This window comes from Physeter macrocephalus, chromosome 4, assembly GCF_002837175.3.
Source record: "Physeter macrocephalus isolate SW-GA chromosome 4, ASM283717v5, whole genome shotgun sequence".
Lineage (NCBI taxonomy): Eukaryota > Metazoa > Chordata > Mammalia > Artiodactyla > Physeteridae > Physeter > Physeter macrocephalus.
The window spans coordinates 126755491-126778872 of record NC_041217.1 but is presented as its reverse complement, the minus strand read 5'-3'; the positions used below and the strand labels follow the sequence as shown (position 1 = coordinate 126778872).

The window sequence follows — 23382 nt, the reverse complement described above, 5'->3', positions numbered from 1 at the left end:
TGGGGTGGGGTGGGAGGGAGGGGATATATGTATACATATAGCTGATTCACTTCACTGTACAGCAGAAACTAACACAACATTGTAAAGCAATTATACTCCAATAAAAAAATTTTTTTAATAAAAAAAAATATATATAGTACATTGTAGGCACTCCATAAATGTTTGTCTAATAATAAATGAACAAATTTGCTGTGAAACAGTCTAAGCTTACTGTGACTATTTGACAATTCAAATCCACCCATCAAAGTGGTTACAGTTGGGGCTTCCCTGGTGGCGCAGTGGTTGCGCGTCCTCCTGCCGATGCAGGGGAACCGGGTTCGCGCCCCGGTCTGGGAGGATCCCACGTGCCGCGGAGCGGCTGGGCCCGTGAGCCGTGGCCGCTGGGCCTGCGCGTCCGGAGCCTGTGCTCCGCAACGGGAGAGGCCACAGCAGGGGGAGGCCCGCATACCACAAAAAAAAAAAAAAAAAAAAAAGTGGTTACAGTTAAATATTTTTACTTACCTGATATTTAAGCCAATGAAGTTTGTCCATGTGAAAATGTAATCTCCACCAAAGACCATTCCGATATAAGTTATTAATATATTCTAAAAAGAAAAATGGCAATATACTGTTTCATAGGTTTAACTGAACTTTCTCAATATTCACATAAACTCATCCATACAAAGACCCAAACATATATCCTTAAAATACAAAAACAAATAAACAGAAAATAACAAAAACCCAACGACCCTAAAATGAGTGTAGTATGAGCATGAACATTAACTAATTAAAAAACAATGACATCAGTCTCTTCCCAGTCTCTCTCTGGAAGCTAAATGTTTTCACTGATACTGAAGAATACTAAAAAGATTATCAAACTTTCCCTGCCCTGTGGCACGTGCTGACATTATCAATCTAGATAGAAAAGCAGTGCTATTACTAGGGGCAGAAAACACCAAGGCACATTTAGCAATCTCAGAGAAGAGTGCTTTTTTCCTCCCGTAGAGGTAGCAGTTGACTTGCCAGGGGAGAGTGAAGAAGGAAAATCTGCTTACACGCAAGCATCTTTCCTTCTTTTCTTTTTTTTTTTTTTTTTTTTCCAGTACGCGGGCCTCTCCCATTGCGGAGCACAGGCTCCGGACACACAGGCTCAGCGGCCATGGCTCACGGGCCCAGCCGCTCCGCAGCATGTGGGATCTTCCCGGACCGGGGCACGAACCCATGTCCCCTGCATCGGCAGGCAGACTCTCGACCACTGCCCCACCAGGGAAGCCCTGCTTCTTTCTTGAAAAGGAAAAAAGGGATGGTGGGGAATTTACCAACGCAAAGACTTTCTAGAGCAATCTTCCTTGGCACCTAAAAAAACCACGGGGGAAGTCATCTCAAAGTAGCGTACCTAAAATCACCTCTCCCAACTCCCTTAAACCCCCAGGTGTAAACATCTTCTGCTTATCTCACTCCCTTTTTGGCTTGTGAGATCTTAGTTCTTAGACCAGGGATAGAACTGGGCCCAGGGCAATGAAAGCCTCTGGCTCCCTTTTAATTATCCTCAGACTGTAAAGGTGAAATAAAGTTTTCCAAAGTTTCAGCTCTTTTTTTTTTTTTAAGATTTTTTTTTTTTTTTTGTGGTATGCGGGCCTCCCTCTGCTGCGGCCTCTCCCGTTGCGGAGCACAGGCTCCGGATGCGCAGGCCCAGCGGCCATGGCTCACGGACCCAGCCGCTCCGCGGCACGTGGGATCCTCCCAGACCGGGGCGCGAACCCGGTTCCCCTGCATCGGCAGGCGGACGCGCAACCACTGCGCCACCAGGGAAGCCCCAAAGTTTCATCTCTTATTCAGTTCTTCCCTAACCTCTCTTCTTTCACATTAAGTCACTGCCTCCCTCTGTGCTATTACAACTGCCAGAAACGGTAAATGTCACAAATATTTTTAGTACCTGGGCTCTCTCCGATTAGACCTGTGAAGCAGAAAGTATAGTGCCATAGTGTTTTTAAGAAGCCAAAAACGAAATTCAAAATTATTTTTTTAGGGCTTCCCTGGTGGCACAGTGGTTGAGAGTCTGCCTGCCGATGCAGGGGACACGGGTTCGTGCCCCGGTCCAGGAGGATCCCACATGCCGGGGAGCGGCTGGGCCCGTGAGCCATGGCCGCTGAGCCTGCGCATCCAGAGCCTGTGCTCTGCAACGGGCGAGGCCACAACAGTGAGAGGCCCGCATACCGCAAAAAAAAAAAAAAAAAAATTTTTTTAACGGAGTACGCTTTGAGAGAGCATTCAAAATTATGTCAGCCTCTTCTAGATCTAAGGATGGAGACCAAAAGTTACTTTAGAGCAGATTTTCTTATTATTTGAGAGGAAAAAAATAAAATTAAATACCATGTAACAGTAAACAAGGCTGGTAGGCAACTTGGGAAAATGTGTAACAGGACCTCTTGGAATACAGAGATCCAGGGAAAAGAGAGATTAATTTGCATAAACTGCCCAAGGAACTTCAGAAAGGGAAAGGACAGAGAACTCAACCCTTGTTGCTCAAAATCAGTCAGAAATTAGAAAAACTTTTTAAAAAATATTTATTTATTTATTTATTTGGCTGCGCCAGGTCTTAGTTTTGGCATGTGGGATCTTCAGTTGCAGCATATGGGATCTAGTTCCCTGACCAGGGATCGAACCCGGGACCCCTGCATTGGGAGTGTGCAGTCTTAGCCACTGGACCATCAGGGAAGCCCCAGAAGTTAGAAAAACTTCAAGTATATATTAGGGTATCCTAACCAAGGTTTTCTATCAGAAAAGACACTCATGCTCCCAAAGTAGAACTTACCAGGAAGCACAGAAGAGTCTGCGCTGGTAGCTCAAAACTAAGACTGCAATCTCAGCCTTTAGTATACCTGAGACTCAGCTGGAAACCCTGATGATTTCCACGCCCTACTTTAGAGATTCTGATTCAATACATCTGAGGTGAGCCTAGGAATTTCCATGTTTAACTAGCTCTCCTAAGTAATTTTCCCACCACACTCAGGAGAAACAAGGAATGCTGACCCAAGGGTTTATGGGGTTAGGATCCTCAAGCACAGAAGGAAGCTTCAAGCCTGCTGGGGAACAGTAACTGAGCTACAAGGGTTGTAACTGGGAGGCTAATGAAAGAAGCTCCACTGTGGCCTGAGACACTCCAAACCAGCAAGGACATCAGGGTACTCCCATCTGTCTGAAGGTATAAGACATCCTTTAATGGCAATACCACATAGCCGTGAGAAGCAACAGCAATTATAAACCACAGCTGACCCCTGAACAAAGCAGGGGTTGGGGTGCAGTGGAAAATCCGACTGTAACTTATGGATGGCCCTCCTTACCTGTGATTCAGCATCTGTGGATTCAACAACCACAGATGGTGTAGTACTGTAATATTTACTACTGAAAAAAATACGAGTATTAAGTGGACCAGAGCAGTTTAAACCTGCATTGTTTAAGGGTCAACTATAATCAGATAATCCATTTTTTCCCCTCCCTCTAGAGTTTGGAAGTAAAACTGCTCCCTTTGGACTAAATTCATATAGTTCTGTGGGGAGGAGGAAATATCAAAAGAAAAGTACTGGACTTTATGTTAATGAGAACATGACTGTATTTGTACCCCCTGCTAATAATGATAAAGAACGTACACTAAGAAATTCTAAGCAAATAGGTTTAGTTATCTGCTAAATAACTTTCCCTCACCATCCTTCTTCTTGGTTAAAAACATGGCACCAACTGTTCTGTCTCTCATGTTCTTACTGTTTTTATTCTGAAAAGGCAAGTCATCTACTCTGCTCTTGAAGCACTCACTTTACAAAAACCGAAACAGGGCTGAGAGCTAATTTGGGGGCTGAAACTGTCTCAGCCAGGCCAGGCCTTTGAATGCCTATCTCTAGCTTTCACGGGAAGTCACACAACTGACTTGTTATAGTTTAATTTAGAATTCTACTCACACCAAACACTCCAAACCCATGATTTGAAGACACAGACCTTCTGAAGTTTTAACCCAAATCTAGTTTCTAAAATGAGGTCAGGCCGACACAACTCCATTGGGGGTGTAAAGGGAAACATAGCAGAACAGTACAAACTTGGCCTCTGCAACCCCTTCCCTCGCTATTGACAAATGGGGCACCAAAAAGTAAGTTCCAAGGGCAACTGCACTCTTTCCTCCAAATGATCCAGGACCTACCTCTATCTTGCTTTTTTTACAAAGCAAGCCTACCTCACTAATTCTTTTGGAATTCAGGGATGCTGTGGCCTCTTCGATCTTAAAGCACCAGAATCACAAAGTCAGATGAAAGAGGCCTCAGGCTTCAAGTCACTAACTGCAGCTCAATATTCAAGTCAGCTTGGCTCTCCTGGCTGAAGACAAATGAGCCTCCCTCAAATAAAATGGATCAGGAGGAAATGACATCACTGGAAATGTCAGACACAGCTTTTAAAAGTGGGCCATTTAAGGTTTGGCTCACGCTTAGGAAAACTCCCTTGATTAGTTTTTGGCAGGCATCCTTTTCCTACAGAACAGCCAGAACTCAGCGAGGCAGAGAACAATTTTCATTGGAAGTTAAACGGACAAACCTATCAGGACCAAGCTAGTCATCTGCTCTGTGAGAAACAGGGCTGACTCTCCTTCCTCTGCTCTGAGATGACACATTCTCCTTTTCCCATACTCCTCAGACCTAAGTTGCCTGAAAGTAGAGATGATGCTTTCCCTGAGTTCTTAAGGATTGTTCTAGAAACCACCCCACAAGTCGTCAAACTACCAAGGCAACACATGAGGAAATAAGAATGATGGGGCTTAAGGCCACAGCCAGACTTATTTTAGAGGAACACTTTTCAAATAAAGAAGGCACCCAAAACAGAACAGTATTTTTTCAACTCACCTTAATACAGCCAACTATGGTAGTTGTAAGAGCAGAATTATACTGAGTGCAGAGTACTGTGGCATACATCAAGATAAATCTGGAAAAAAGAAGAAAAAGGTATCTTATAAGTAAGATGCAACTGCTGATTTTATAATAACCTCTAGCCAAGAGAAACAGTGTTGGCCATGCCAGTACATTCTACTAGTCACTGACTGACTGTGAGCTTTCCCTACTTCACTGCTGCTTATACTGCAGCTTCAGATTTTTTTAAAATTTCATTAAAGAGAAACACATGTACATTTAATGATCAGGTGCTTTTCCCAGCTACCGCACCAAAACCTTGAAACCACCATTCACAATCATGAGTACTCTCTTTTTAGATCATAGTCCTAATTCACCTAACCCAGATAGCAAAGCTCAGGACTCACAGACCCTGGCTCAGGTGTGCATGTCACATGAGGCCAATATGATTCCAGACCAGGGTGAAGGCAAGAGAGATTCTTAAGGATGGAAGAAAAGCAAATGAGAACTACTTTAAGAGGGGATATAGTTCACTTAACAACAAAGTGGCAGCAGTCAGCAGCCCCAGATTTTACAATGAGGCTTTGAAGCCTGACTCAGTACCAAGGTATCATGTCAACTTTATTTTGAAGCATCCAATCACTATGTACCTAGCCTGTGCCAGATCCGGTCACAAATATCGAGTGAAATGACTGGTTGAGGGAAAAAAGCATTAGGGATATTTGGAGGTGAAGAGAAGAGGCAGATACAGCACATTTGCAGATACCCTCTTGCCTTCTACAGGCTGGCAGGGAGAAGTCAGCCCTAAATTCAAAGGCTGCCACTGCTACCTGCTAATTCTGCAAACTTACACAATTTACTTGAATTCTAGGCCTGATTTCTCATAGGTAAGAGGACAACAATATCTGTCAAATGGTCAATGTAGAAATAAAATTAAATAATGCATGTTGAAATATAATGGTGCTTATCACATACTAGCTTATTGGGTAAATATTAGTTTTTTTCCTTCATCCTTCTAAGCATGACTTTGAGATCAGTTTGGTAGCCCTGAGGGCACATTCCCAAGGCTGGTGTAACCACTTGAATCTGCAGGTTTATCCTAAGTTGATACACTCAAGGGACAGAACAGGATACTAAGGAATGAGGCAAAAAGACGCTAGAACAAATCCGTCTCGGAAAACTATCTGTTAACAAGGCAGCAAAGGCTTACCCCATCACACAAGAGAGGGTGAACTGCAGAAGAAAGAGGGTGTCGGCCCAGCCTTCAAAATCCATTGCCTGTAATACACAAGAAAGCCCCGGACTTTAGAGCAGGCTCTCAACATCAGACGTTCCACTCATTAACCCAACTCCTGTGCACTTGCTCCCGCCACACTCTGCCACATACATACATTTCCCTGCATCGCTCCAAGCATAGGAGTGACGTTCAAGAATGTCATATACATGAAGCTGAATCAACAAGCAGTTTTGTAAGGTGAGGGAGATTTTGCACTTCTCCCTGTTGGTACAAGGAAACTGATATTTGCTTGAAGGCACAAGCCATGTCCTACTAATCTCAGCAGTTCTCCCAGATGGCTGGTATTAAATAAAGGCTTTCTCAAACCTTAAAACGTATTTCTTCCCTGTAACGTGCAAAAGCTCAAGTACAGCCTTAGTTACACAAATTCAGCTGAGGTCTGTCCAGGAAGAATTCCTATTTTAAAACAGTTGATTTTGTAAAAGCAAGATTTCTGTTGTTCTGTTTGTTTTGAAGCCAAAAGCAAAGGAATGAATAGAAATGACAGGTGCATTGATCATCTCATTTCTCATCCAATAGGGAGGGTTTGTCTCTCAAGTACAAAATTTCTCTTGCAATATGAGTTTGTCAGGCAAATATGAGAAACGTTCCACTTTTTCTCTCTCTGCCAAACTGTCCAGCTTCAATTCTTGCCACTTCAACATAAATCTCACAGCTCCAGGGCTCCAGCAATACCAGGCTCCTTGTGGTTTATAAAACATAACCTGCAGTTTCAAACTCACATGCCTTCGCCTGGAACACCCTTCCCCTCTACATTCATCTGACTCCTGCTCTCCCATCAAACTAGAAGTCAAGCAGCTCCTTCGTGGGGCTTTCCCGGATCAAGAACTCCTTCCTTTGTGCCTCAGCAGTACTTCTCTTTAGTGCTCTTATCTCTCTGAACTGCAAATCTTTCTACATGACGTCTACAGACTGTGAGCTCCCTGGTGGGAGAAGCCACGTCAAATTAACTGAATCACATTCCGAAACAGCATTTGACAGACAATAGACATTCAATTTGTTTATGGTTCTTTGTTGAGGCGTAACATATAAAAAATAAAATTCACCAATTTTAAGTGTGTAATTCAATGAGTCTTGAAAAATATAGTCATGAAACCACCATTACAGTCATGATAAAGAAATTTCGGCCTAAAACCATGAAACCTAGAAGAAAACACAGGGAAAAGCTCCTTCCCACTGGTCTTGACAATAATTTTTTGGCTATGACACCAAAAGCACAAACAACAAAAGCAAAGATAAGAGGGACTACATCAAACTAAAAGGTTTCTGCACAGCACAGCAAAAGAAACCATCAACAAAATGAGAAGGCAACCTACGGAATGGGAAAAAAATACTTGTAAACCATATATCTGATAAGAGGTGAATAGCCAAAGTATATAAGGAACTCATATAACTCAACAGCCAAAAAAAAAAAAAAAAAACCAAACAACCCAACTAAAAAATGGGCAAAGGAACTGAGTAGACATTTCCCCCAAAAGGAGGCACAAATGGACAACAGGTACATGAAAAGGTGCTCAACATCACTAATCAACAGAAAGACGCAAATCAAAACCACAGTGAGATAGCACCCCACACCTGTTAGAATAGCTGTCATCAAGAAGACAAGAGAGAACAAGTGCTGGAGAAGGTGTGGAGGAAAGAGAACACTTGTGCACTGCGGGTGGGAATGTAAATTTGTACAGCCAAGATGGAAAACACACACACACAGGCACACACACAATGGAGCATTATTTAGCCATGAGAAAGGAAATCCTGCTTTTTGCAACAACATAAATGGACCTTGAGGGCATTATGCAAAGTGAGATAAATCAGACAGAGAAAGACAGACACGGTCTGATCTCACTTACACGTAAGTAAAATCTAAAAAAGCCAAATTCACAGAAACAGAGGGTGCATGGTGGTTGCCAGGGGCTGGGGCGTGGGGGAAATGGTGATGGTGAGAGGTTGGTTTTACAACTTATAAGATGAGTAAGTTCTAGGGATCTAACATATAAGCATGGTATTATAGTTAACAACACTATATTATATACTTGAAAATTACTAAGAGAGTAGATCTTAAGTGTTCTCACCACAAAAAAAAAAAAGGCAGTTATGTGAGATGACGGGAGGGTTAACTAATGCTACTGTGGTAATCATTTCCTAATAGATAACTGTATCAAATCAACCATTGTACAACTTAAACTTACACAATATTAAATGTCCGCTGTATCTCAGTAAAGCTGGAAAGAAAGAAATATTTACCACCCTAGAAAGTTCCCTCCTGCCCCTTTACAGTCAATCCCCTCTCCCATTTACAGCCCCTGGGAACCTCTGATCTACTTTCTTACTAGAGTTTTACGATTCAGTAATTTCATATAAATGAAAGAGTGTACAGTATGTACTCTTTTATGTCTGGCTTCTTTCACTTGACATAATGCGGATGGCTTGGTTCCTTCAGTAAATGCATCTTTAATTTTATAATGAACTGTCCAACTGTTTTCCAAAGTAGCTATAACATTTTGTATTCCCACCAGCACTGTTATGAGAGTTCCCGCTGCTCTACATTCATATATATACTTGGAACTGTTTGAGACCATCCAAGTGATTAAATAAATGGTAGCTCATTATAATTTTAATTTTTTTTAGGTCATGAATCAATTTATTGATCACAAATAGCATTGAAAAATAAAACAGAACAAAACAGAAAACAGGGTGTATTCCGTGTAACAAGAAATATTTTTTCATGAAATTTTGCCTCATTATGTGTGCATGGGAGTGTAACTGAATCACAATATAATTATTATTTCTAACTGTATGTAGAGGTCAAACATTTTGAGAAATATTGGTCTAGGGGATCAAATGTTATTTTTAGGGTTAAATGTTTAAAATATTTATACATTGACATGAAAATTGTAGTTTATACCTGGTTGAAGCATGGCAAGACTCACACAGATAAACCGGAGTAAAAAGTATGAACAGACCTAATACTTTTTTTTTTTTTTTGGCTGCGTCAGGTCTTAGTTGCGGCACATGGGATCTTCGTTGAGGCATGCGGGCTTCTCTCTAGTTGCAGCGTGCAGGTTTTTCTCTCTCTAGTTGTGGTGCGCAGGCTCCAGGGCAAGTGGGCTCTGAAGCTGTGACGCTCGGGCTCCAGAGCGCGTGGGCTCTGTAGTTTGCGGCGCACGCAGGCTTAGTTGCCCTGCAGCATGCAGGATTTCAGTTCCCCGACCAGCGATGGAACCCAAGTCCCCTTCGTTGGAAGGCAGATTCTTTACCACGGGACCACCAGGGAAGTCCCCAGACCTAATACTCTTGAAGAAATAGAATACATTCTATTTCACACACAGACACCAACATCTTTTGTCTTGAAACTTGTAGCACTTTCCTCTCTTATAAGTTCCATTTCTTCTTCTTTTTTAAAACCTTCATAAACTGATTACTGGCTTTGAAGTCAGACCTGCATCCAGATCCCAAATCCACCATTCCCTATGTGTATCATTGTAATTTTAATTTGCATTTCCCTAATCACTAATGAGGTTAAGCATCTTTTAATGTGCTTTTTTGCCATCAGTACTGTTTCTTTTTTTTTTTTTAGTACTGTTTCTTTAGTGAAGTGTCTGTGCAAATCTTTTCCAAATTTTATTCAAGTTATTTGTCTTCTTACTACTGAGTTTTAAATTAAGTTTTAAAAAATATATTCTAGATACAAGTCCTTAATCATATATATTGGGTTGGCCAAAAAGTTCCTTCGGTTTTTAAGTAAAAATAAAAGACACATTTTTCATTTTCACCAAGAACTTTACTGAACAATGTATTCACCCTTTTGTTCCACTACCTTCTGCCATTTTTCAGGCAACTTCATAATTCCATCTTCCCAAACATTTCATCTTTTTGAGCAAAGAACTGTTCCAGGTGCTTTTTACAGTTTTCCAGAGAATTGAAATTTTGCCATTGAGAGAATTTTCTAAAGACTGAAATAAATGGAAATCTGAAGGTGCAATGTCTGGTGAATACGGCAGATGAACCAGAACTTCCCAGCCAAGCCTTAACAGTTTTTGCCTGGTCATCAAAGAAACATGCGGCCTTGCGTGATTCTGATGGAAGATTATGCGTTTTCTGTTCACTAATTCCGGATGCTTTCATCGAGTGCTGCTTTCAGTTGGTCTAATTGAGAGCAGTGCTTGTTGGAATTAACTGACTGGTTTTCCGGAAGGAGTTCATAATAGAGGACCCCCTTCCAATCCCACCATATACACATCACCACCTTCTTTGGATGAAGACTGGCCTTTGGTGTGGTTGGTGGTGATTCATTTCACTTGCCCCACGATCCCTTCCATTCCACATTATTGAACAGTATCCACTTTTCATCGCCCGTCACAATTTGTTTTAAAAACGGAACGTTTTTGTTACGTTTAAGTAGAGAATCACATGTGGAAATACGGTCCAGAAGGTTTTTTTCCACTTTAACTTATGTGGAACCCAAACATTAAAGTGATTAACATAACCAAGCTGATGCAAATGATTTTCAACGCTTGATTTGGATATTTTGAGTATGTTGGCTATCTCCCGCGTGGTATAACGGTTGACTGTTCTCAATTAATGCCTCGATTGATCACTATCAACTTCAACTGGTCAAACTGATTGTGGAGCATCTTCCAGCAAGAAATCTCCAGCATGAAACTTCGCAAACCACGTTTGACACGTTCGATCAGTCACAACACCTTCTCCAAACACTGTATAAATCTTTTTGTGCGTTGCAGTTGCATTTTTACCATTCTTGAAATAATAAAGCATAATGTGCCAAAAATGTTGCTTTCTTCCCATCTTCAATATTAAAATGACTAGACAAAATTCACCAATTTCGATGTTTTTTTTAATGCATGCTGATATGACAGCTGTCATACAATCTAACAAAACCATCTAACAAAATTGTTTTGAATGAAGTTAAAGACAACTGAGCACTACTAGAGCCATCTTACGGAAAAAACCAAATGAACTTTTTGGCCAACCCAATATATGCAATATATGATTATACAAGTATTTTCAGTCTGTGGCTTGCATTTTCTTAATAGTGTCTTTTGAAAAACAATTTTAATTTTGATGGAGTCTAAGATCAATTTTGTGTTTTACAATTCTTGCTTTTTATGACTTTTCTATGAAACCCAGTCTAACCCCAAATCACAAAGATATTTTTCTGTGTTTTCTTCTAGTTTTATAGTTTTAGCTCTACTTTTAGGTCTATGATCCTTTTTGTATTAGTTTGCTAGGGCTGCTGTAACAAAATACCACAAACTGAGTGACTTAAAAAACAGAAATGCATTGTTTTACAGTTCTAAATGCTAGAAGTCCAAGATCAAGGTGTCAGCAGGGTTGGCTCCTTCTGAGGGCTGTGAGAGAGAATCTGTTCCACGCCTCTCCCCTAGCTTCTGGTGATTTGCTGGCAATCTTTGGTGTTCCTTAGCTTGCTGGGGCATCATTCTGGTGTCTGCCTTCATGTTCTCATGGCATTCTCTCTATGTTACTGTCTGTGTCCAAATTTACCCTTTTTATAACTGCACCACTGATACTGGATTTAGGGTCCATCCTACTCCATTATGATTTCATCTTAACGAATTACATCTGCAATGACCCTGTTTCAAAATAAGGTCACATTCTGATACTGGGGGTAGGACTTCAACATGACTTTGAGGGGAGGAACAACACAATGCAACTCAAAATACTTTTCAAATTAATTTATGTATATTTCCTGAGGTAAGGGTCAAGGTTCATTTTTCTGCATATAGATGTCAAACTGTTCCAGCACCATTTGTTGAAGAGATTATCCTTTCCTCATTGATTTATTTAGTTACCTTCAACAAAAACAATTGACCAAATGGTCTATCTGTATTTCTTGATTCTCTGCTCTGTTCCATTGGTCTATGTCTACTCTTAATCCAATACCACACCATCTTGATTATAGTAGTTTTATAAAAGTCTTGAAATCAAGTAGATAAATCCTCCAACATTTTTCTTTTATTTTTAAAAATTTTTTGTTTTTTTAAAATTGAAGTATAGTTGACTTACAATATTGTGTTAATTTCAGGTTACAGCAAAGTGATTCAGTTATATATATATATTTTTTCAGATTATTTTCCATTGTAGGCTATTACAAGATACTGCATAGAGTTCCCTGTACTGTACAGTAAATTCTTGTTGCTTCTCTATTTTATGTAATAGTAATTTGTATCTGTTAATCCCATACCCCTAATTTACCTCTCCCCCCGACACCCTTTCCCCTTTGGTAACCATACGTTTGTTTTCTGTACCTGTTGAGTCTGTTTTGTATATAGATTCATTTGCATTATGTTTTAGATTCCACATATAAGTGATATCATATAATATTTGTCTTTCTCTGTCTGACTTACTTCAGTTAGTATGATATTCGCTAGGTCCTCCAACATTGTTCTTTTTCAAATTTGACTATGATAAGTCCTTTGCAATTCTATATAAATTTCAAAATCAACTTAGCAATTCTACAAAAAATCCTGCTATGGGATTGGAACGGTGTTGAATCTACAGATCTATTAGAAGAGAATTGACAGATTAATAATATCAAGTTTTCCAATTCATAAACATTCATAAATATAAAAATCATTTATTTCAGTCTTTTAAAATTTCTCTCAGTACTGTTTTATAAAGTTTTCAGTGTACAGACATTGACATATTTTGTTAAATTTTTCCCTGAGTATTTCATACTTTTGAAGCTTTTATAAATGGTATTATTTACTTAGTTGCCAAGTGTTCATTGCTGGTATATGGCAGTACAGTAGATTTTTATATGCTGACCTTATATCTTACAACTTTGCTAAACTACTTAGTTCTAGTAACTCTTTTCTAGATTCTTTAGGATTTTCTGCATATATGATCATGGTTTTTAATAGAGATATTGTTCATTCTTCCTTTATAATCTCTTATTCTTACCTTCCTGTACTGATGGGGTCCTCGAGTATAATGTTGAATAGAACATTATATGAGAGCAGACATCCCTGCCTTGTTCTCAATCCTAGTGAAAAGGTATTCAGTTGTTCACCATTAAGTAAAATAGCAATACATTATTTTGGTAGATGTCCTTTATTAGGTTGAGAAAGTTCCCTTCTATTCCTACTTTGCTGAGAATTTTAAACTCATAAATGGGTGTCAACTTTTGTCAAATACATTTTCTCAAACTATCGACATGTTCTTCTACTTTACTCTTGCCAATATGATGAATTGCACTGATTGATTGATTTTCCAATTTTAAACTAACATTAATTCCTAAGATAAACACAACTTGGTCATGATTTAGTGTCCTTTTTATATACTGCTGTATTTTTTTGGACTATAGTTTTCTTCTCTCCTTGTAATTTTTTGTCAGCTAGTGGTAGAGGGTATGCTGGCCTTATAAATCAATTGGGACGTGTTCTTTTCTATACTCTGGAAAATTTTATGTAGAATTAGCATTGTTTCTTCCTTAAACATCTTGTAAAATTCTCCAGTGAAGTGATCAGGGCCTGGAGTTTCCTTTCTTGGAAGGTTTTAAACTACAAATTCAATTTCTTTAATAAAGATAGGGCTAAAAACTAGGGCTTTTACTTATTTTAATTAAATAGAGCAATTTATTTAATGGAATAAGGCTATTCATGTTATCTATTTCTTCTTGAGTGAGCTTTGGCAGTTTTGTCACTTTCAAGAATTTGTCCATTTCATCTCAGTTTTTGAGTTTATGGTATATTGTTCATAAAATTCCTGTATTATCCTTTTAATATATGCAGGCTAGGTAATGATGCCCCTTTCTCATTCCTGATGTCAGTAATTTGTGTATTCTGACTTTCTGTCCTGATCAATTGGCCATGGTTTAGCAATTGTACTGATCTTTTCAAAGAACCAGCTTTTAGTTTCATTGATTTCTCTACTGCTTTTCTGTTTTCTATTTCATTGATTTCTGCTTCCTTCTATTTACTTTGGGTTTAATTTGCTCTTATTTTTTCTAGTTTCTTAAGGGAGAAGCTTAGATCAATGAATTTAAATCTTTCTTCTTTTATAATACATATTAATTTCTAGTTTAATTCTGTGCTGATCAGCGAACATACTCTGTATGGTTTTGATTCTTTTAAACTATTACCACTTGTTTTATGCCCCAGAATATAGTTTATCTTGGTGAATTGTTCCATGTGCACTTGAAACAAATGGGTATCCTCTTGCTATTGAGCAGAGTGCTCTACAAACGTCAGTTAGGTCGGCTTGGTTGACAGTGCTGTTCAAGTCTTCTCTATCCTTAATGACTGAGTTTATCAATTACTGAAAGGAGAATGTTAAAATCTCCACTATAATTGTAGGTTGGTCTATTTATCCTTTCTGTTCTATCAGTTTTTGCTTCATATATTTTGAAGCTCTCTCATCTAGTACATACACACTCAGTATTGTTATATCCACTAATATTAACCCTTTTAGCATTATGGAATGTCCTTCTTTATGGTATAATTTCCTTTATGCTTATTCTATTTAAGGTTTATTGAGTTCCTTGTGGGTGTAGGTTTAGAGTTTTCATCAAATTTGGAAAAAAATTCAGCCATTACTTCTTCAAATATTTTTTTTCTTCCCCACCCCACCCATTTTTCAGGACGATACTTACACAAATGTTAGACTCTTAATATTATCCTACATGTCACTAATAATCTGTTCGTTTGTTTTCTAGTCTTTTTTTCTGAACTTCATCTTGAATAGTTTCTATTACTATTTGTTTAATTCACTGAACTTTTCTTGTATAGTACCTAATCTGTTTGATACCTTCTGCTTTATTTTTCAATTCTGATTATATTTTTCATCCCTAAAAGTTTCACTTGGGTCTTTTTTTTATATCTTTCTTTTCTCTTCTCATCCTTTCTCAACAGTCCTTCACTGCTTTCAATGTACAATTCGACATCTACTAAGTTCCAATCATGTGCCAGGCCCCATGGTAGGCCTCAGAGCACTAAGCTTAAGAGGGTTTAGTCAGGTTTGCTGATAGTGAAGGGACAAACGGCAGCAATAAAAACGTACCACCTTATGTTTATGGAGCACATTATAGTTTACAAAGTGCTTCTGTACATGGCCTGTCATTTGATTCCTAGAATAGAAAGGCCAAGCCTTATTATCCCCAGAAGACAATGAGTGACTTACTTCAGGTAACACAGCTAATCCATGGTAGACTTAACATATTTCAAAGCCCAATGTTCTCTACACGGAGCATTAAATTCTATTCAGAAAAATGCCCCAAATATTTAGTGCACAGTCCCCTCTGGGAACATAATAACGATACAGAATATTAAAATAAATCTCAAGGACATAATTCCATTTATATATAATCCAAAAATAGAAAAATAATTCTCACGGGATTTTTTTCTTTCCCTAAATACTCAGCCTGTCTCTGGAGAAAGCCAGTCTACGGGACAGGCAGCCTGTTGCATTCCCCTGCTTTGCCATAGGAATGGATCTTTGGCAAGCAGCAGACATTTGAATGTACAGCTGCAGGATAAATATGACCCAAACAGTCCTAAAGTACAAAGGAGTCCACTCTCCTTTTATTATGCCATAAAGATGGCATAGTAAAAACAATAAAAGCTACTGCTTATTAATCTATTATGCTCTAGGCTCAGAAATATTAAGTAACTTTACTAAAATTATTCAGCTAGTAAATACCTGTTCAGCTCCATAACCTTCATCCTGCTATCTGGACTACTGGGGAAAACCAAAGACAAGGCAATATATTCTGAATTTTCTCCTAGATGGTTCCACATGGTTACTGAGTCAAAGAGCAAAAGTTCTAACTCTATCCCTACCATTAATTTTCTGTGAGGCCATCATAAAGTCATTTAACCCTTCTAAACCTCTACCTATATTACAAATATAGAAAACTACTACCTCTGTCCCTTGTGAGAATCAATCGAGAGAATAAAATACAGACTCTTTAAATGTATACATAATTTGCATTCAGAGAGATTATTCACTTAAACTTCTATCACTGTTATCTCTCAGTGATAGATTTACAAGCGAATTTTTCTTCTCCCTAAGATAGGAAATAAAGAAGGCACGGTGAGAATGTACTTTGTTATTCAATTTTTAAACAAAACAAAACTTCTGCCTCTAGAGAAAACTGATAAAGAGCCATTGTGAAGAAAATGACCTGCTTGGTCATTCTGTGTGGCACAGAACTAGATGGGCTCTGACACAAGGCCGGCAATTTTCAGTGCTGGCTGAGTGCGGGCTGTGATTACCGACTGAACATACAAACGTGCTTTCTAAGGCTTTCCTTCTGTTTTGAATGAAGTCTCTGGTTCTACAGGTGCTGATAGTGTAACGTAATATACACCACAGGCATGAAAAGAATGTGGCATAAGTAATGGGCAAACAGGTCATATGGACCTACCACTTCCTAAAACTAGGCATTTGGTTTAAATAAGACTTTAAGTTAAATAAAAATATTTAGAGGGGCTTCCCTGGTGGCGCAAGGTTGAGAGTCCGCCTGCGGATGCAGGGGACATGGGATCGTGCCCCGGTCTGGGAGGATCCCACATGCCGCGGAGCGGCTAGGCCCGTGGGCCATGGCCACTGAGCCTGTGCGTCCAGAGCCTGTGCTCCGCAACGGGAGAGGCCACAACAGTGAGAGGCCCGCGTACCGCAAAAAAAAAAAAAAAAATTAGAAAAAAACTTTAATGAAAAAAATGTGTTCTTTAGTTGCTTAGGTTAAGGAAATTAAGAAAGAGAGGGAGACTGAGTAAGATTAGGCAGTAATCAATAACATAATGAATAAAATCTAGTGAAGGTACACCTGAAACTAATGTAATATTGTAAGTCAATTACACTTCAGTTTAAAAAGAAAAAAAAGAAAAGAAAATCTAGTGTAGGGATACAATCAGATTTTGTCTAATCGATGGATCTGCCTATCTGGACCAGTATCTTGGTGAAAAGTCTGAGGCTATGTGCAGGCTTAGCAAGAAAGTGCTGGGACAACTTGGCAATGTCTACAATGCCACATTAGCACCAAATCACCACCCTAATCTAGTGAAAAGCAGGGAATAATTTCAACATGTACCTGAGTCTTAGATGCAACCGTTCTCACTCCCAGGAAAATTTGTTAAGCAAAGAGTTGCCAATTTACTTGAAATTTGAAATAAAATCCAAAGCATCATTGAGACATTTTCTTATGTTTGGATACCTCCCTGCTTACTATAAAGACTAAAAATAAACAAACCACTTAGTCTTTGGACTTCACGGTTAAAAGAAAAAAAAAGGTTAATGAATTCTATTTTGAAAATTCATTCCCCAAAAAACTCTTGAGAAAAAAATTGCATCCTTAGCCTAGAAAGTAAACTGCCAGGAAACTTGTTAAGGCAGAAGATAATGTCAGTGGTGTAAATGATCTGCATGGTTCCCCCCCGACCTTGGAAAAGTTAGACAAGTTCATGCAACCAGTGGTCCTAGTTAGCAACCCATCTTCTGCACTACTGTAACCATCTGCCTGTCTCCTGCTCCTAGTTCGGAAAAGGAATAGGAACCCACATACCTTCAATACCCCTTCTTGCTAGCTTCTGCTGCCTATGTTAAAACCTACATACCATGTCAAAACTACACACTCCAGTACTAGTGTCGATGGCGTCACTTACTCTTATTTGAAAAAAGCATATCCTCAAAGGTAAGAATGGCTTAAAACATTACTTTGTCAGTCAAACAATATACAGAGGCAAAGAGAAAGATCTAGTCATTCATAAATAAAAAATAACTGATCCAACCCACCTGTATTACATTTGAGAATACCAAGGCCCAGAAAGCCGGAAGGTCCTGTCTCTATGTGGAAAACACTTCAGGGTTTGAGAATCAGTCTGTAATGATCCACAAAGGGACCCAGAAAAGATTAATAACTCTAGACAGGCTAAAGCAACAGCCTAAAAATTCTTCATTATTTAGTAGTAATGCTTAGTAAGACACCTCCCGATAGATGATCTGTGCAGGAACTTTTCCTGTAAAACTCATCTGAGCCATGTAATTTAACCAGTGATATAATGAAGACATTATACAGTGTACCAGTGCCTACAGTGCTGGCCTTGTGAGAGCTACAGCAAGGGGTCTGTTCTCCCATCCCTACGTGAGAACACCTAGCAGGGTGTGCTGTCAGAAAGTCAGACTCCAATTCCTGAGACTCTGAATCACTGGCTTTGTGCTACAAACATTCCCTTTTGGAGGCAGCGACTAACAAGTTTAAACACAGTCTGTCCTCTGGAAAGTCATTAGTCAATTGATGCTTGTTCTGCCCTTATCTATGTTAACTAGATATCTTTGGTTAGTAGTAAGCTGGCTTTTGCGTGATAGTTTTTTGGTTTTTTTTTTGGCTGTGTTGGGTCTTCGTTGCTGCACGCGGACTTTCTCTAGTTGTGGCTACTCTTCTTTGAGGTGCACAGGCTTCTCATTGCGGTGACTTCTCTTGATGCAGAGCATGGGCTCTAGGCGCGTGGGCTTCAGTAGTTGCAGCATGCAGGCTCAGTAGTTGTGGCACAGGGACCCTAGAGTGTGTGGGCTCAGTAGTTGCAGCTTGTGGGTTCTAGTGCGTGCAGGCTTCAGTAGTTGTGGTTTGTGGGCTCAGTAGGTGTGGCACATGGGCTTAGTTGCTCCACAGCATGTGGGATCTTCCCGGACCAGGGCTCAAACCCATGTCCCCTGCATTAGCAGGCAGATTCTTAACCACTGCACCACCAGGGAAGTCCCATAGTTTTTTTTAAAAGGAGAATGTTTTAAAGTTAGAAGACATGGTCTAAAAAAACTAAATGCTGGATATACTGGTTCCTTTGTTACTGGTAAACCTGGGACATTGAGAACTTAAACTTTTTGAAAAATTACACGTACATATTTGGTTTCTCAGAATGCTTTGCCAAGGACCTTATTAGTGCTCACTGGGATGAGTTGTTCAATTGCATCTTGCCTTTCAATTTTTATGGTAATTTAGTTTTTTCTTCCTTGGCCTTCAATTCTTGCTTAAAGGCTGCTTTATGTAACTCCTGCTTCCCTGGGGAGCTGACCTTTCAGAGCCCTCTTATTGGATTCCTGCCCTAACAGAGGGAAGTTTTCCCTCCTCTCCCTATTAAGGTTAACAGCGGGATTTTGAGAAAAATAATTTGGATCTGATTTTGCTTCAGTTTGAATCCTGGGTCAAGAGTCTGCAACTCTGAACAATGAGAACAAATTAATTTGTCCCACCTCCCCCAGTTATTTTAAAATTTATAATTCATCACAGGATAGTCATTATTTATAGAAAAAAACTTTATCTTTTTCTTATTTTCCTTTTATAAAATGTAATTTAAAATACATTCATACAGTTCTACAATCAAAAAAATATAAGACAAATAATGAAAAGTCTCCCTCCCACTTCTATTCTACACTTACCCTGTTCTCTCTCTCACACACACACACAAATTGGTGGTTACTTTATTAGTTTCATGCATATTCTTCCACAGTTTCTTTACTTAAATAGTAAGTAAATTAAATGAATGTGTATATATATTCTTATTTTTCCCTTTTTATTTTACTCAAAAGTTAGTAAACCATATGTACTGTTTTACACTGTGCTTCTTCATTCAACAATTTATCTTGGAGATCTTTTCATTCAATACACAGAGAGCTTACAATCAAAAAAGCTCTGGGTCAGGAAAGCCAAGAGTCCAACAGATGAGAGCAGTTTATCAGCGTAGGTTATCAGGAGGCAGGGAGCAGCTGGGCTCGTGCCAGCTGTCAGAACAGCAGCCCAGTCTCCACACTGGCGTGCCTCCTACTCCTCAGAAACAGTCTCAGCCCCGAAACACGCCCTACCTAGAGAACCAACCAACTCAGTGGGCCCAGCCTACTCGGTTACCACATGACAAAGTAGGCCTGGAGAGCAGCAGGGACTCATCCAAAGTTAGACAGTGGTCACAAACAGAACTGGAGTTTGCTGGGCTTTTGCATTCTGGCCCCAAGTCCCCTCCACTGTACCACTTATGTCACAAACTTTTAGGGACGTGTCACTGTCTGCAGAGTAACCTGCAAATTCCTGTGTCTGGCACTAGTCCCAACTTGGAAGGAAGCGGGGTGTGGTATGGCAGGAAGAAGGACACACTAGTCGTAGAGTCAGAAAATCTGGGCTCTAGCCCTGAGCCCTCTTTGGGCCCAGTTCCCTCATCTGTGAAATTAGAGTCTGGAACCACATGCTCTCCAAGGAATCCTCTAAGGGCTCCAAAGTCGTTGACTTCTACCTTCTAACCACATGGAAGAGTCTGGTCCTTGCAGCTGGGCCTGTGCCCATGCTATTAATTCCACCTGGAACATACCTTTTCTTTTTCTGCCTCCACATCTTCCAAGGCCCACTCTGACTTCTCCTGATATTTGCCACTCCAGAAAATGCTCCTTGTGAACAAGCTCCTACCTCAGTCCTTAGAACCTGCTCTTCCCTCGGCCTAGACTACTCCTTCCAAAGAGCCACACAAACTGGTCTCTCAGTCCATTCAGTTCAGTGTCTGCTCAAACGAAGCTTATAAAGATGCTTTCCCTAATCATCTTATCCAAAATAGCACTTCCCCAATCACTCTTCTCCTCATTTTATCTCCCTTCATAGCTCTTATTACACAATTTATGCTTAGTCTATCTTACCCCATTGGAATGCAAGCTCCTTTGAAGCAAAGACATGTCTTTTTTTTTTTTTAACTTAGAACAGCACCTGACACGTAATAAGCTCTCAATATTCACTGAATGAAATAAATAATTATTTGTAAACAATTAAGTAACAACAAAGCCAAGCTTCAGGAACTCCACTTCTAATACTAATCTGAGATATTTCTCCCATTCAGTAGCTTGTTCTGTATGCATGGAAGTCCTGAACGGGGGAAAAAACAAGTCAGGGATGCAGCAAGTGTCTTTGGGAGATAGATGTGGTCAGGCAAACAGCAAGAGATCTCCCTGGAGTCAGAGAGACTGGTTTTAGGGAATTCCCTGGCAGTCCAGTGGTTAGGACTCTGTGCATTCACTGTCGAGGGCATGGGTTCGATCCCTGGTCAGGAAACTAAGATCCCACAAGCCACAGGATGCGGCCAAAAAGAAAGAAAGACTGGTTCTAGTGATGAACTCAGTCACCGTGTAACCTCAAGCATGTCCTTAACCTCTATATATCAGATAACAACCTACCACACAGGTACACAATGAGGATTGGGGAAAATGATTAATGTGGAAGCATCTTATCAGGCATTGTACAAGGCATCATACCCTATAGGTGAAGTATTACTTGAAGGTCAGAAGTAGACTGAAATTGTTAACATGGGAACAGCTTTATTTAAAGATAAACTGTTGGGACTTCCCTGGTGGCACACAGTGGTTAAGACTCTGCGTTACCAATGCAGGGGACCCGGGTTCAATCCCTGGTCTGGGAACTAGATCTCACATGCATGCTGCAACTAAGAGTTTGCATGCCACAACTAAGGAGCCCGCCTGCTGCAACTAAGACCCAACACAACCAAATAAATAAATAAATTTTTTTTAAAAAGATAAACTGTCACACCAAAAAAGTGTCCATTCTTTAAAAAAATACATGCACATACATGAATGTTTGTCCACTTATATGTACACATATTTTGAAGGGAAAACCCAAGCCTAAAAGACACACTGAATATGAACCTGACTTACTAGAAAACACTTACCTGAAATCCCACCATATATTCCACTCTGTAATGTGAACCCTTTTTGCCAGAACTTCAGACAAACAACCCACTGACTACTATGAAACTGAAGCTTCCAGTGGAAGAAATCAACTGCAGCCTCTCGTAGGATACTATGAGCCTCTAGGATGCGTTAGGGCATCTATGGCTTCCACCCACTACTTCTGTGCTGATTAATAAAAGCAAACCATTCAACCACTTCTATAAGTTATATCTCTAACAACAACCCCCAGAACAGGTTAGCATTACTTGTTGCAGTTGGTGGATAAGAAAACCAAGCCCTATCTCCTCTAAAAATCCAAGCTTGATATTTAACCCACACCAGTTTCTTCCTAACCTGAATACTTACAGTACTGACTGACTGACGGGCATGCACTTTGGTGCTAGATCTTACACCATCTCTGTAGCATGCCAAATGTCTTTCTTGTGTGGCAAGGACTATGTTGTATTTCTCATATATTCCCCAAAGAACTTAGCACAGGGCTTTCTTACCACAAGGAAGATGCTCAGTAATACTGAATTGACTGAATCTGAAATGAACTTAAAATGAAATTGTAGTAAGCACACAAGGAATTTAGGAAGAAAGGAATTTAGGAACAGAATCAAACTCAATTCTTGGAGTTCCTAAGTTCCAAATTTAATTCAAAACCTACCAAACAATACTGATTATTCATATCATTTGTATTTTCATTTTGTAGGCAAAGCTCCATGGGATAAGCATTCCCTCTCCAACAAGGAGATGGAATTGACCCACTTCCACTTTCCAACCCACAATGACCCCAACACCTTTCCCACAGAACCGGTAACAATTATGACTCTGATGTTGACAGGTCTGCTCCCCAAGACAACTAAATGGTCCTCAAAGGCAAGAATACCGCCTTATTCATCCTTCTTTCTTATCACCTGAGCCTAGCACTGTGAGACACACAATAGCACTTAATAACTATTCGAGAATGTTAGAGGGAGAGTATGTCAAGGAGAGAATGTTAAGAAAAAGAGCATGAGATTGTAAGCCTGCCAACCAGTAGGTCCATCTGTACCCCAATAAATATTTTATAATATTAATTAACAATAAAAATAAGGATGAAAAGACATTTATGTAAAACCCAAAACACTGATGGGGTTGATCACAAAGCAATGAGTTTAGCCTCCATAATTAGTTTATCATCCCAACTTGAAAGCATTTAGATAAATTCAGTCATTCTTAAAAAACACTGTTCTTTCAAAATAAACCTTTCTTGACCTTTGCTTGGCATTTTCATTGGAAAAAAACAAAAAGTTTACTCAAATTCCACTCCTCTGCCTAAAAAAAAGAAGAAAAGAAGAATAAAAGAGTAAAATCTAAATCTCATCCCAATATAGGTGGCAAAGTCATTTTTTCCACTATGGGTAAACACCTGTAATTATATCGAAGCATTTAAAATTGCAAGTGTGTTAGTGAACTTCAAAATACGCATGAATTTTGCTACAACCTGGCAGATAACTTCTAGTTAAATGATCATCACTCTGG

General features: G+C 39.6%; 1 protein-coding gene across 1 annotated transcript in view; it reads right to left on the bottom strand.

The window, feature by feature from the left end:
* Positions 1-23382, bottom strand: part of SLC35D1 (solute carrier family 35 member D1) — a 56090-nt gene that overhangs the window by 18948 nt on the left and 13760 nt on the right. The window contains exons 9-11 of the mRNA XM_024119767.3: positions 6079-6146; positions 4866-4944; positions 502-584 (exon numbers count right to left, since the gene is read on the bottom strand). Coding sequence (XP_023975535.1) covers positions 502-584; positions 4866-4944; positions 6079-6146 — 230 coding nt within the window. The remainder of the gene's footprint in view (positions 1-501; positions 585-4865; positions 4945-6078; positions 6147-23382) is intronic.